The sequence below is a fragment of the Peromyscus californicus genome, unplaced genomic scaffold, assembly GCF_007827085.1.
Source record: "Peromyscus californicus insignis strain IS unplaced genomic scaffold, ASM782708v3 Scaffold_17__1_contigs__length_78620276, whole genome shotgun sequence".
Lineage (NCBI taxonomy): Eukaryota > Metazoa > Chordata > Mammalia > Rodentia > Cricetidae > Peromyscus > Peromyscus californicus.
The window spans coordinates 58632355-58648588 of NW_026294469.1; the positions used below are offsets into that span (position 1 = coordinate 58632355).

Genomic DNA, 16234 nt, shown 5'->3' on the forward strand with positions numbered 1-16234 from the left:
GCTGTATTCTTTTCTTTCTTCTGCCTTTGTCCCGTTTCCATCCCTTGGTTGGCTCAGCAGCTTGCTGGGGGAGACAATGGAGACCATGACAGTGGTGAGTTCTCACCTGCTATATATGGTGATATTTTATTTGTATGTTAATAAACAAAAGTGCCTAGGGGTCAGAGCTAATAACAAGCCACTTAGTAGAAGTCTGGCAGTGATAGCACACACCCTTAATACTGATCACATGACAGGCAGATCTCTGTGTGTTCAAGGACACTACCAGTATGGAGACACACACTTTTAATCTCAATACCAACCATAGAGACCTGGAGGTCTGTATAGACAGTCAGTGGTGAGGAGTTCATGTGGTTGGGTTTACAACTAATGAGAAGGCAGAACAGAAAGTCAATAAAAAGACAGACACACAGGAAGTAGGTCTCTTTCTCAGGGGAAGGACGGCAGTGGCAGGGGGTGGTAAGAAGGCGGTTTTAGTCTCAGCTCTTCACTAATGCTCTGACCTCTTGAACCTCTGTGTTTCTTATTTAATAAAACAGTTCAGAATTACATCTACAGTTATGAGTTCAAGGATTTAGGGTGTTTGATATTATTTAGGTCCTCACAGTCATTTACCATGGCCGCCATACTTTATTCAAATAGTATTTGATCACCTGTCATGCTTAGCTTTATGGACTTTGTGTTCTTGACACAAATCACCCAAGAAGCCCTAGATTCTCCACAGGAGGGCAAGGTATCCGGAGAATACAGCCTGTCCACCAGGAATGTGATTGTGACTCTGTCGGAATCCCAATCACCGTGTCTGTTCCTCCTTCCCTCTTGTGTATTTGTGTTCCTCTCTCTCTCTCTCTCTCTCTCTCTCTCTCTCTCTCTTTCTGTGTGTGTGTGTGTGTGTGTGTGTGTGTGTGTGTGTGTGTGTGTGTGTGTATCTAAAGTCAGGGTCTTACTCAGGAGCCCAGGCTGGTCTGAAACTTGCTTTGTCAAAGCTGTGAGTCAAAATTTCTCTTCATTCATATCATCCACCTTTAAAAGAAATAAAAAAAATGATATTGTGTATTCATTCTGTACCATGTTTTTTAATTGAGTCATACACCATAAAGAATATTCCATAGCAGCAATCTACTTACCAATCCTATTTGAGTGCATTTAGATTTCTTCCATTTTTATTTTTTACATTAGAGAGTCTTTTGATAAACAACCTTTCTAGAGGTTCTACAGGATACATGCATACACACACACACAATTTGATTGTAACTATATTTCTAGTTCCACAGTCATTTATTAAGCCTCACAGTATGCTATAATGTAAAGTGAATAAAACAAGGCCCCGTCTTGAGATTGTGCAGTCTAAGATGATACTAAACATTTGATACTAAAACTTTGATTATGGAGAAACTTATGTTGGGTTGCTGAGCTGATTTATGTTTTCCTAATGCCAGAATTCACAATGACAACTGTCACAGTGACCACAGAAGTTCCCCCAAGAGCTAAGACAGAAGGCAATTCTGTCTCGTATGGATCTTCATCAGCTCACATTATTGAAGAAACCGAGTACGTGAAAAAGGTATGATGAGGGCAGGGGACATCTCGATGTGGCTTTTGTGACAAGCACCAGGGTGGATCAGTGGGCTTTGTTTCCCCATCCATGCAACACATGGAAAGGAGCAAACCTCACTTGGCTTTGTGAGGATAGTCGACAGCTTAGATTTGAACATAGCTAGTCATTTTTCTTTAGAATATAAACCTGTGCCTGCATGGGAAGTAACAATGACTTTCTCCACTCAGTAGAACTGAATAATGGCCAGGACAGTTCAGAACACCTATCAGCATTTAATTCACACCCCACCATTCACTGCTGGATTTCCTGCTGTTTCATAACCTTCCCTGGTGGTTTCCTGAATGTGGATGCTGTGCTCCCAAGTAGATGTTTGTGTTTCCTGCTGCTTCTCGCTCTCTTTCCTCACCTTGTTCCTATGCACAACTCCAGCTCGCTAGTGCCAGTGACTCCTCTGCAAGTGACTTCTTTAAAAATGCAACTTATGAGAAATCCACCATGAAAAGAACTAAGAAAGGGTATTCACATAAACCGCCTGTTAGAATAGAAAAATTCTGACATTGATAGTTTGTAACTTGTTCAGGTCAGCTAATTAAATTGTCTTGGAATGTCTAGTAATTCCACAGGTCAGCAAGACTGGAACTCAAATTTCTTGCATAAATTTGTATGATCATGTCTTAGGGATTTTTCTGTAGTAATTATTTAATAGCAATTATTTTGTGGTAATTACTATGAAGTAATTATTTTGTAGTGATTACTAAGTAATAATTCTCTTATAGTAATTACTAAACACTGAATTAGTACTAAATTATAGGTACAAGTGAACAAAATGTACAGTTTTAAAGTTCTAATTACTAAATTATTTTGTAATATATAATATTAATTTAGTTTGTCATATTTCAGATTTATCTAAAAAAGAGATATAAAACCGAAACACTTTCTTTTCATTCATCTAAATAATATTAACCTAAATATAATTTAGGTTGGAGGCTAGTATTTAAATCTGACATCAGGATAGATATGTAAATAAGGTGCCCTGTAGCTGGTATAGAGAAAGAAAAATGCATTTGGAATTAAATGCCTTACAAAAAAATTAACTATTTTTTTCCCTCCAGATCCGAAATACCCTGGAAAAGATCCGAAATCACATGTTTAAAGATGAAGAAGGGCACAGCAATGCAAGTTACAAACCAGACGCAGAGGTAATGAATGCATAGAGATTCATTATTTGCATTCTTTCAGGAAGTTAGCATGAAGATATATAGATTTCTATTCAATCAACCTTTCTCCCTGAAATTACTCTTTGAAGCTGTGATAAAATATTTCATGCATGTCTAACATCTAAAGATGTTAATGCTTATGCTTATGACGTGTTAACTAGGGATGCCATTCGAAGAGTCAGATCAGAATGGCCAGAACTTGCTGGAATATTGCAAACAGAACATAATATTATAAAGCATATGGGAAGACACCGGACCAAGGAGAATACATGGTAGTCACACTTTTCAGGGATGAAGGTATAAGCTTGCAAGTATATTCTGTGGGACACAGCAACCGATGGATTGAATTGAGTGATCAATAAGCAATGAACTTTGCTGATCAATAAGCTTAAGCACCTCTCTCTAGTATCAGTAGCATCTTTGTGTACTTAAGTTTTGACAAACCTCTTTTAGCTCATACTGTACCAAATTAAATATCACCAGAGCCAAGAGCATCTATCTCATTAACATTACTGACTATAAACCATGGTTATTTATCACATGAGAAGGTAGAATGTACTACATAAACACAGTTCCCTTACATCATCCTCAGCTTCCAATATAATGTGGCTAGTACTTAAGATTTCCTTAATTAACTGCTCCAAATCTGGGCAAAAAGAGACAATATTGAGGTGTGGCAGGAAAAAAATCATTTTTGACCATGTTGAGTTGACTTCTAGAACTCCGATGATGGGTAGATAAACTCCTAGATTTGAGAGTACAGATCTGGATTAGATTAATTGGATTACATTAGACAGGGTACAATATACAGAATTGTGGTATTATGGTTAGTAAAGTTGTGAAACTAGAGCTGAGTTTGGCACTTGAGCGGGAGGACAAGAGTGTAAGCCTGCCTGATTGATACAGCAAGACATTATCTCCAGAAAAAATAATAAAATGCAATGATTTTGAAAGGGGAGAGGATTGGAAAGCAAATGAGTATACATACGGATGACAGATGACCTAAGGGCTTAGTGACGAATGTCCCAAACTTGAGTTTTTGGAAGAAGAGCCATCACAGAGGTTGAAATGGATGGTGGAGAATTAGGAGAAAAAGCCATAGAGGATGGAATCCCTGAAGGCAAGTAGAAGTAGTAACTGTCCAGTGTTGTCCATGGGCCGTGTAAACTGAGAACTGGCCAATGGCCACTGGAAACATTAAAGTAGAATTTTTAGCTGACCTTGCTAGGAGTAGCTCTGGATGTATGGATAGAACATGGTGCTGCTATGATATAGGGTCTTGATACCTTGTAAAGTGTGGGCTACTGGCCTGGCAGCAGCATCTCCATAAGCTTATTAGATTTGTACTGTGTAGGCCTCCACCCAGACCTCCTGATTCAGAATCTGTAGCTTTTTACCATCAGCTAACGTCCATAAGAGCACTGATCTAATCATTTGCAAGTCTCAACCACAGCCAATAATCTACCTTCTGCAATTATTCTTTAGTATATATCAATACATGGTCAGAGAAGGTGTGCACACCTTTATTGTGTGGTCTGGACCACATACACACACACACACAAAAGGCTGAGGATGTACTATGTATATGTTATGTGCTTAGTTTTTGTTTGTTTGTTTATTTGTTATGGGTTTTCTGAGACAAAGACAGAATTCCACTGTGTAGCCCTGCCTGTCCTAGAACTCGCTCTGTAGACCAGGCTGGCCTCGAACTCACAGAGATCCTTCTGCCTCTGCCTCCCAAGTGCTGGGATTAAAGATGTGCAGTACTACCACCCAGCTCATTGTTTTTATTTCTGGACTATGGATCATTTTTGTAGTGGAAAAATTCTGTTTGGTCATTGAGCAATCTTAGACTCTGAATCTGGTCTCAAGGTTATTTATATAGGTGTAACTTTAGTGTCCTAGTTAGCTTTAACTATCAACTTGACACAGCCTAGAATCATCGGAGAAAGGAAACTCAACTGAAGGATTGCCCAGACCAGATCTTCCTGAATGGAATTGCCTTGGTTGTTAACTGATGTAGCAAGTCCTAGGCCAGGGTGGGTGGAACCATTTCCTGGGCAGGAGGCATTGGATTGTATAAGAAAGTTAACTATGCTTGGATGTGTGAATAAGCCAGCATGCAGTGTTCCTCCATGGTTTCAAAGTCCCACACCAGACCCTTCACTGGCTTCCTCAATGATGGACCTGGAAGTTTATACAAGATAAATTCTTTCATCTCCCAAGTTGCTTTTGATCAGAGTGACTTTTCCTCCCAGGAGCAAAAAAATTAAACTAAAACACTTTTAATTTGTGAAACTCTAATTTTAAGTTTCCTCACTACTATAAAGAACATAATGTTTTTTTCCTATCTGTAGCACCCAGGCAAAGAAGTGTACCTAACATTGAAAAGACGACATGGTGCATAATAGGTGCTTAATGAGTAGACATTGTTATCAGAACCACAGAGTATATGGAGTTGCTTGATAGTTTCTCTCTCTGCCATGAAATAAGGTAAAAGAGCAGACAGTGCAGATGATGATCAAGAAACTATGTCATGAACTCTTGGACTTGACTTGCATGAATGTGGACCCTACTCCTTAGTTTCCACATCTGGGAAACGGGTAGGCTGAGATGTTCTCTAGTTTCCTCACTACCTCCATATGCCCATGACTCTATGTAGATTTATGTTCCAGATGCATTTTCAGGGACGATGACGTTGCACAGGATTACATCATAGTGGAGGTCTAGACTGACATCTCTGATTAGAGATTCAATATGAAATGATGGTAAGGAAAACACTGTTAACGTTTAGTGTTAGCAGGCCCGATTCTGTTTAACCAACATATATTTGTAGGCATGGTTTTAATTAATCCAGTCTCATATTTATTATTTGGTATGTACAATACCCTTAATAATGTATTTAAAGCTGCGGGAAATATAAGAGGTGTAAAGGATAGTTGTTCTTGCAAGACTATTTAAATTAGAGCAGACACGGAAGCTGGCTCATTTGTCTAGAATTAATCATCAAAATTCAAGGTTCAAAGAGTTATTTTTGCTTATTTGAATCTTCTTTGACTTATGTAGTGAATGATAATCATTGTTGCCGGTGTTCATAGAGGAATTGTTGGAGGAAGTGTGCCACTGTGAGGACAGGCTTTGAGGTCTCATATGCTCCAACCATGCCTAGTGTGGCACACAGTCTTCTTCTGCTGCCTGCGGATCCAGATGTGGATCTTTCAGCTCCTTCTGATCTTTGTGTTTGTTCATTTCAGCCACCTGGAAACATGCAGAATGGCTCAGATTCCACAAAAGACCACACCTGTTTGGATTTGCTCATGGAAAACATGAGAAGAAAAGACCAGCAGCTCCTAGAAATGAACAGAGAGAATGAAATGTTGAAAATCAAGGTACAACTGCTAGGAACTCATAAACAGTTAGCTTGCATAGGTCTATACTAGCTGTGAGACTCCCACTCACACCCCGAAGCCCACAATACTCAAACGCATGGCCAAAATATTGGATTGTTGTACAAATTAAGTCTTACTGTTTTATTTTGGAGACTACTTTTAGTATTAAAGAAATCTTTTGAAGGTCTGTGGGTGTAAATTTTCAGCTATGCAAAAGTAGCAAGTTCTGGAAGTTTCCTTTGTGATATCAAATCTACAGCTAACAGTGGTATACTGTGTACTTACACAGTTATTAAGGGAAGAGATCTCAGGCTAACTGCTTTTTACCATAATGCAATTTTAAAAGATTTTGCATCTTTAAGAAATATTAGAGCTAGGGAGATACCTTAGTCAGTTAAATGTTTGTGCTACAAACAAGAGAGCCTGAGTTAGATGCCAGCACCAACACAGAAAACTACACATGGAGGTGCGTGTTTGCAATCCAACTGCTCAGGAGGTGGAGGCAGGGGGATCCCTAGGGCTGCTGACCAAACATGCTAGCCTAATCTCTGAGCTTCAGGACATACCGAGAAACTCCATCTTAAGGGGGGGAAAAAAGACAGGATTGATACCTACCCAAGAAAAGATCTTCAAGGTTGACTTCTGACCTCCCTATGCATGTGTGAACTGTGCATCTGCACCCATACATATGTGCATATTGGAACACGGACACGGACACCAAATCCAAATACTGATTCCAACGATTCCGACTTCTATTATCGAATGCCTCGTTGATTGTTCAACTAATCTATTGTTGAGTGTCTTGTATTTCGCCTTTGGGGTTTCCTTTGTACGTAGCCTCACAGCGATTACCTTGGTATGTAAATCTCAGTAGCCCCCTTTGATCATTTCCTTAGGTTATAAAGACCAGCATTTATATTTCATTGTTCTTACGACTCCAGTCTCGTTCCACTTCCATTTCACAGAGCTTCACTTGTCAGTAATGAACACTGGTGATGAGAGGGTTGCCCCTATGTGTCCTGACAAGATGCCATCTACCTGTGCAAAGCACCGATATGCTTGGCACTCAGAGTTGGCTTCACCATGGCAGATGCCCATGCTCAGTGCCCTACTAGAGACTCCTTCACTTGACACTCTCCTCTTACTCAGCACCAGCAACTTCCCTCCCATCAGTTATCTGAATGGCTGCAAATGGTAATTAGGGACTGCTTTTAGTTGACCATAACGGTGTTCTGCTTTCAACTATTTTTATTTCATAATGTCAAAACCTGCAAGGTGACTTTTATTTTTCCTAGCTGGAAGCTTCCCGAGAGGCAGGAGCAGCCACTTTGAGAAACGTGGCCCAGAGATTGTTTGACAACTACCAAACACGTTCTGAAGACATGAAGAAGAAGCACGAGGACAGTAAATGTTTACTTCAGGTACTAGTCCCAGCTGCAGCTCAGGAGCTGGAGAAGTCAGCCCCACCCAGCCATACATGGCTGGTGATGCACTGTGTGAATAGTGCTACTTCCAGGAACAGGTACATGTGCCCTTACATTAGGGGCTCAGCCCCAACCTGAGTGACCTGACAAGAAGGCACACCTGGTATTTTCAAGGGCAGATGCATACTCATTTTTTTACTGGGCCATTTTGAGCTCTGTTTTATATATGCATGCAAGTACGCATGTGCACTACAGGCAGAGTCAGCTGAAGTTCTCTCCCTAGAGAGGCAACTTCTTTGCTGTGACTGAACTTTAGCCCCAGCTACATATCTAACCAGTAACCTTGGGATACAGTGGGCATAATTACCCTGCTTTGGGAACATTTTCTGGTAAGAAAGAAAACACTTTTAATTGGATATACAAGATGTTTTGTTCTAGATACATAATAAAAGCTAAAGTCTAGCGAACTGTTTGTTTGTTTGTTTGTTTCTGACCACAGATCAACAACCTTGAAAAAGAGCAGACGTTAAAGCATCATGCTGAAAATCTGAGTCAACTTTCAGAAAAACTTGAAGAGAAGCATGTTCAAATCGTAGGACTGGAGAACCGTGTACAGAGGATGGAAAACGTAGGTCCCTGGCAAGGCAAAGACATTTCATGCTGACAGTGTCATTATAAGGGGAAGTAGAATGACGTGAGTTGGAAGTCTTTCCTGGCCTGTGGGTTTGTGTATGTGTGTGTGTGGGGGGGAGGGTGGCACAATTCTGCTTTTTACAATTCTGCTTTTCCTCTAGATATTTTATGTGACCTACTCTGTAGTTGTTGGCTTGCCTGATTTCTCCTTGTCATCAATGTGTGCATTCAGTGGCCTGTGAATGAGATAATGGGTTAGGTCACAAAGCAGTCCTGTTAGGATCCCTGTAATTTAGCATTTATTAGAGCCTAATAATAAATAAATTAGAGTTTAATAAATCTAGATACATTAGAGCCAATGTAGTATCTTTTTTTTTTTGCAGCCCACGACTGCTTATGGTTTATAAGAAACAGTGACTATAAAATGTGTGATAAAACTGTTATTAGAACTGATATCAGAACTCTCAAAAGGTCTATTTAGGGAAGAGCAGCAGAAAGCAAAACTGTGAAAAATCTCATGGAATCCCAGTGGTTAGCACTCCAAATAGCAATATAAATAACATCAATTTAAGTATGTGCCTTTGGATTCAGAATTCAGAAAAATAAGGAATATAATCTTTTACTAGCAAAACAAATGAGCATCTCAGAAACTAAATTGGGAGCGGATGAGAATATAGTCTCAGGCTTCTAGTAAATTATATCTCCCCCATCCTCCCTCTCACTGTATTCCTGGGTTGGCCCCAAATCTACGCAGCCTCCACTTGTTTGAGTTTTCTGAGGTCTTTGCCACTAGGGAACTTTCACTTACTGGGTGTAACCTTTCAGTACTATGCAGGTTTCTGACCAAAAGAAATTTAATTAGTTTTAAAGTGTTTCCCAATAATGCAAAATTCGATAACATGGTGACTGTTAAATCTGTAGTCCCAATGAAGGTCATGTGAGGAAATCAGATATAGGACCTGAGCACAAACATAAAAGGACTTAATAATATGAGCACTCACCTACAGCTCTATTATGCCATGGGCTACTGTTGTCCTTCCCAGAATCACCGAGTCACCCTTGGCAGTTTGCTTACCCCAGCATGCCAGTTTATGATGTTTGGAAAAGCTGTAGTGTTTGTTGAGTGACTGATAGTGTTAGAATATTTTATATTGCAGTTGATAGCTTGGGAGACTAAGATAGCGCAGGACATATTTGCATTGAGGGAAGGAAGACAGGTCTGTGAAGCAAACAGAATTATGGAACCAAACAACTGATCAGCCAACTTGAAATGGGAGAGTAGGACTGTGATCGCCCTCTCTAAAACCCAGAGTGAGGTTCATGGCCACCTGTGGGAGCATGGAACTTAACAAAAGAAGAGTGGAAGAACGTTCTCTTTCCTAGCAACTCCAAGGGTTCAGTACCAGACACGAGCTCTTGTCGGACTCCTAGGTGTGTGTCTTTTACTGTCATTTCAAGATATCTGAGCACCTGCCGTTGACCGCACACGCAGCCAGGCACAGGCGATACATTAACATGTGTGAACGAACTGGAAATAATCACTGTTTATGATGACGAGAGTGTGTATGACTGGATTGTGCTGAGTGTCAGGAACTTTCCAGAGCTCCTGTTTTTAATTCTCCTAAGGGTCCTTTGGAGAAGCTGAAAGCCCACGTAAGGTAGGGCAGTGTGTCTGAAAGTACTGACATTGGCCCTAACTGTCATTCTCTTTTAGAACTTTGTGACACAGTAAGTAGGTAGGATGCTGTGCTCAGCAAGGCCATGAGACAATCTTCTAAAATTTATTCTATGGAATCTATTCAGGAATAGCTAAAATGGGGCCTGATAGAGTCTCTCTGGTTAGTGGAGGTGAGTGGGGATTGAGGAGCAATGTGCAAGACTGTTGTTTTAAAACACATTTAGCCTAATGTTATTTCATATTTTTGAAACAAGTATGGAAATAAGTAAAATAAACAGAAATGCTTGGTGATGCCTTCTTGGGCTCAGGAGGTAACAAGGAAGCAGGCTGTACGGAAGTTTCTTGGGTGGAGAATGCATATTAGAATAAAGGAGAGTATGCTGAGCCTTCTGTATTAATGGGGACAGACGCAAGTTCAAAACGGAAGTGAAGATGAAAAGCACATATCCTCAGAAAGGCTGATAAATATTGCCCTAGCAGTGGCTGCTCCCTGAGAAGGATTCATTTGCTACTCACTTGAGCAAGGCCTTGCTCCAGTAAATAGCCATTAGTGCTGTGAGGTCTGGTAATGAAGACATTACTTAAAACCTCCACCATCTGTCCCACTTTAATCAGGAATGCGGCGAGAATGAATTCCGAACACACAGCAAGAAGCGAGCAGAAACGCCCTGTAAGAGCATTTCAGCATGGCATATGTTCCTTTTGCCGGCAGTGCGATTCTGTTGGTTCACATTCTTTTGCTAATGTCACTGATTTGGCCCCACTAGAGTCTAAGGGCTCAAAGACACTTCAGAGACCACCTACTTCCTCATCATTGTTTTATAAATGAGGATGGAGCAAACAAGAAACCATTTTGTCATCTCCCGTTTCTCCTTACAATCTTTCCTATTATACCCACCTGTTTTCTTATGTGGCACAAAGAATATGTTCTGGGACCAGTGCAATGGCTTAGCAGGTAAAGGTGTCTGTCACCAGGCCTGCCAACCTGAATTAGAGCCCAGAGACCTATATGGTGGAAGGAGAGAACTCATTTCCACATTGTCCTCCGATATCTCTATGCATGCTGTGGTACGTGCATACACATACAATAAGTAAGTAAAAAACTGTAATCGTTTTTTAAAAGATGATTTTCTGGTTGTTAAGACATTCATATGTTAATATATACCATGTCATAAATCACATCAGTTCATTTTGATCAACAGTAAAGGGAAATCTTGACCTCTCAGGGATAGAGCAGATAGCCGTCGTGGGGTGTTACGTGCATGAGGAAGACACAGCAAAGAAGTATGTGCTAGGCAGGTGTGATTTTATGCATTACCCAAGACGAGCTCCTGAAGAGCCCAGGGCATATGTGAGACCCCTGGCTAGGGTAGAACACGTCCTTGTTAGTTGCCCCATCTCTGACCCTGGCTGTGAGCATTCACTAATCAATTGAAAGTCCGCAGGGAGGACTGTGTGTGGTGCACATGCACTCTGCACCCCACTAATTCATAATGCATGGGCTGTGACAGTGTTTCTTAGAGCGTGCAGGCACCCACATCAGTCCCAAGGTGTAACGGCTATCTCTCAGGAATCACTGGAAGACACTTAAGGCTAACACGGAAAAGGTTAACATGGAATCATTTCTGTGAGGCAATATTGCTCTAAGAAAATAATTTAAATAAGCTAGCATAATTAAAAGTAGCAGCTCACACAGGATATGAAGTAATTGGTACTTTTAAATTACTGTGTATTGAAGCCCAACTCTCTGCCAGGGAAGCAAGTAAGATTCTCATCCCACACATGTTATCTCCACTCTGCTTATTCCATCTTACCTTCATTTTAGGGATATTCATAAAGTTAAAAATATGGCTCATACAAATAGATAATGAATACATCTTAAAATTCAATTTATTACTAATTTTGGAACCAGTATGATAGTAAAGTTAGTTTATATATGGTATTTATAGGCATGGGGTGTGGGGGCATGTGGATGGACAGAATACAGGGTTGTGTGACCACTCTAGGTACATCTAATTAATAACCTTTAGAATTATCTTTTATATCTGTAGAAATCCATAAATTAAATTTGATATGAAAGATCATACCTGTCATTCAATACTAGGGAGACTGAGGCAAGGGGATCATGAGTTTAAAGCCAGTTTTGGCTACATAGTGAGTTCAGGGTCAGTCTGCACTACAAGAGACCTTGTCTCAAAAAAAATAAAACAAAGTAAAATAAAAATCTAAAAATTAACATGCGACTTCAGAGAACTGGGTTTCTAATCAATATGTAATAAAGTAAAACAAGCAAATTGTCTGGAATACCTAAGTAATTGTTGGATCCCGTTATTGACCAGTGTCCCAGGGTGCCACTAAAGCTTCATGCTGGAGATCACTTTTATTTTCAAGTTCTGGTTAATGTTTCTCTATAGTGATGAGGTCCAGAGAGGTTAAAACAACGGTCAAAACCTCAAAACCAGATTGGTGTATGGCACAGGCTTTCTGATTTCGGTTGTACAGCACCGCCTCGAATGGTTGTCTATTTATATGTTGTGGCAGGCAGTAATTTTAAACAGCCTTGTGTGTGTTTTGAAACATTTCTAGTCAGTGCTGCCCACGCTGTCAATACTATTTCTGCCTCCTTGCAGCCTTTCCTGGTTCCCCCAACTTGGCACTAATCAGCAACGCAAACTCTGCTTACCCAAGTGGACTTGTCACGTTTCCCTTGGGGTGAACAGTTGAGTTTAATAATTAAATCATCTCATTTTAAAAGATACTCTCTCTCAGTCTTAGAGTTTCTCCTGGTTCCTCATTAGGAAGTAGTTTTAACGTTTGTGGCCTCGATCCCTCATTAAGGGTCCATTTACCTGTTTACTGCATGGCGACAGATGCTGTGAGAGCAGGTGGAAACATCACAGTATGTGCTGTGGTGTCCTCGGGTACCAACAGCTTTCCTAATGTAGTGAAGAGGCAGGTGCAGCAGTAAGGGAATTCACATCAGGCGTGGCTGTGCATGCATCGTACTCCAGGTGGCATGGGGAAGGTGGGTGGGCGAGGTTGTACTGCAAGGGCTCCATTTTGTCAGTGGGCTGGAGAAGGAGCAAACTTTCTCATTCAGGCTAAATGAGTGAGTTATGAAGACATTTGCTTATTTGGAAACAGGATCTCCTGCAGCCCAGACTGACCTTGAACTTGCCGTGATGTGGTGGCTGATCCTGGACTCCTGATCCTCCTGTCTCTACCTCCAAAGTGCAGGGATTAACCACATGCACCACCATGTCCGTCTTAAACAATACTCTCCACACAGCTCTGATTTACTTTTAAAACACAAAGAGCATTGCCTGGCCAGGCTTCCCGGTGGCACATTGTAATTGCTCAGATTTGAGATGAGCTCTGGGGCGCAGACTCTATTTCTAGTATCACAAGCCACATCTATTGTGAACAGTTTGCAAGCACACATACATACACACAAACAAAAGCTGTATCTTGTTTTCTCCTAGGAAAAGAAAACACTCCTAGAGAGAAAATTGTGTTTGGAAAACAAGCTGCTGCAACTCAAGTCCAATGATGCACATTCGAAAAGGTTTGAAAAATCTACCTCCTAAAAAGCAGTTTCTGATAGCGTTCCTGTTCATGGGTGTGCTGGGCTGTAGGTGGGTGGGATTTATACACCTAGAGGAAGCAGAGAAAGTAGGTCAGGGAGAAGGGATGTCAAATTTCTAGGGTTAATAGACATGTGCCTCATTTCTTACCTATGAGGGTTCAGGGGCCAGAAGTACAGGAGGGTCCTGGAAACCCATTTGGAGAGTTCATTCATTTGAAGAGTGAGTCTGCCACTTCTCCATTTACTCAAAGATGCTGGAGGTATCTTTATCCTCTATCCGCCTTTGTGAATGGGTCTCTTCCACAGTCTATATCAAACTGGCTAGTCATCAAGTGAAACTATGGTAGCCTGGCAGTCTTCAAACTCCATAGAAAATGAAAGAAATACTATGGAAAGCCACCTTAGTTGGTTGGGGTGGCTTGTCCACATTCATAATTTTCAATTTGTATGTCTCAGTCTTTACTGAGGAGGCAAGACAGTTTATGGTCATCATAGCAGCTGTCCAGCTCAGTTGCTCTTAGGAAATCCTCTGGAATGTTAGGTCCTGACTCATCTCACATTTCTCTAGATTTTTCTTTTCCTTTTGATTTTAACTTCACTATAGTCATGGTATATTCTAATGTCAAGATAACACATACCCTATTTCAACGTCTTAGTTCAACCATCTAGGACTTCAGTTACTAGGCTATCAGGCACTATTATGAGCCTCTAAGGGACAGATTTTCATTGTCCTTTATTTATATCATCATCCTTATAGTCACAGACATCCTTATTCCTTGATCTTTTGACTTTCTCCTATTTCTCATTATATCTGTCTTTTCTTGTCCTTGATTATACTTTGTGCCTTCTGTTTGGCTAGTAATGATACATTTTTTGACCACTTATGACAATGGCCAGAAACAGGCTGAACTTTAAGTTGCATGCACGTATTTGAATTATCTGTCATACTAATCTGGTATTTTTTCCTATCTTTCTCCCTGTGAATAAACATAGAACCCAAGAAAGCAGACGTATGATAGCTGTGTATCACTGTCCATCTTGATAAAGAAGGACATACAGACAGAGGACGGCTTAGGCCCTGGTGTCAGTTACAGATAGTCGCTAGTTAGGTTTATTTTTGGCTTATCTCTTTCCCTCCTTTTTCTCCTTCTTTATTTTCTCTTTTTGCCCTTAAATGTAAAGATCTTTATCATGTGATGGAACTGTGAACTTACACAATGTTTCTTCCTTTACAAGTCCAGGTAGTCTGAGTTTGATGATTTCCTTTTAAAAACACAACAATAATAGGTGTCTTTTCTGATTTTGAAGCAAACTGACCTTTCCTTTTCATCTGCCATATATGAGCAATCCATACGAAATTCTCAAAATATTTTTGAGGAAGTTTTGGAAATTTCTTGGAGAAAGTGAGTGCTCTGTGTTTCCGGAAAGGTAACAGAACATCTAATCTTCTCCCATTTTCAGGTTGTAGACATCTGACACTTTATCTTCCTTCTAACCTTTGCTAAGCTGTGTGAGGAGGCATTGTTTACTTTACTGGGTGTCAGCAAGAGAGCAATCAGTATGAACTGTACTCTTAAACTGAAGCCATAAAAGCTTGGCAAATGCACCAAAAATATGAGATATTTCTCTTAGTCCGAGGTTAGCTACACATAAGGAAAATACAGAAAAGAACAGAGATATTTTCTTAAATGTAAGATTAACTTCATATTGTTGTTGCTATCATCTTGTGGAAAGTAGTTTGCAGCTTACAGAATAACCACCTTTGCATTAATGTAATCCTTCTATGGCTTCTCCAGGACCACCCCTGCACTCCTCAGTGCCTAGTTCCTCGGGAGATGTCTCGCTGGTTTGGTTTCGGTATTCCCATAGGTAGCAAAGCCTTGCATGTTGCCATGGAGGTCTTTAATATCTGTTCTTTCATTTCTGGAAACTTCTGATGGCCTCTGAGACTAGTTTCCCTACTCCCTTGTGTGACAATAAAGGAGTAGCCACGGAGGAATGTGCTTACTGGCTTGCTCTTCATGGCTTCCCCAGCCTGCTTTCTCCTACAGCTCAGGACAACTTGCCCAGGGCTGACACTGTCCTAGCGTGCTGGGCCCTCCCCCATCAACCGTTTATCAAGAAAATACCCCACAGGCTTGTCTACAGGAGACACTTGGTCAGTTCTGTTCCTTCTGCACATCTGACCCTACCTTGGGTCAAGTTTACAAAACCTAACCCACATACGTGTGTAGTAAAGCCCTTTGTCTCAACAGAGCACCCATAGTTCTGGCGCCTTACTGCCCAGACGAAACACAAGTGTGACCACTAAAAACGTCATTATTACTCTTTTTCTTTCCTTCTTCTTTCTTCACTGGAGGAATTTTTTAATTTTAATACTAACTTCTGTATTAGCCTTCTGTCAATCTTCGTACCCAGAAGTGAGCTTTCTGAGGCTGTCCTTTGTTGAGACTCCCCATCCTCTCATCCCCTGAATCTCAACAGCTCTCCCTCCCAAGGGTCTGTGCGTCTCCCTAAGACATCTCAGCTGCCCTGCATGCCTGGCCCCAGTTTCCCTGAAACCCAAGGATTGCTGGTTTTCTGGGTTTTGGCTCCTCTCATTCTCAGTTTGGACTGTTTGAAGACCTCCAGAGACCACAGTCCTTGGAGGGAGTCAGTTCTCTACCTGTTCCTTTGGCATGGGAACCCTTCTCGGGGTGTCTCTCCTCACAAGCTTCCTTTGTCCTGGTAAGGAAGCTGTTCATGCTGA

The 16234-nt window shown here is 40.9% G+C and overlaps 1 protein-coding gene across 1 annotated transcript in view; it reads left to right on the plus strand.

The window, feature by feature from the left end:
- Ccdc68 (coiled-coil domain containing 68) overlaps positions 1-16234 on the plus strand; it is a 42068-nt gene that overhangs the window by 13987 nt on the left and 11847 nt on the right. The window contains exons 2-7 of the mRNA XM_052741488.1: positions 1440-1564; positions 2671-2757; positions 6030-6164; positions 7460-7585; positions 8088-8216; positions 13382-13464. Coding sequence (XP_052597448.1) covers positions 1448-1564; positions 2671-2757; positions 6030-6164; positions 7460-7585; positions 8088-8216; positions 13382-13464 — 677 coding nt within the window. The 5' untranslated portion in view covers positions 1440-1447. The remainder of the gene's footprint in view (positions 1-1439; positions 1565-2670; positions 2758-6029; positions 6165-7459; positions 7586-8087; positions 8217-13381; positions 13465-16234) is intronic.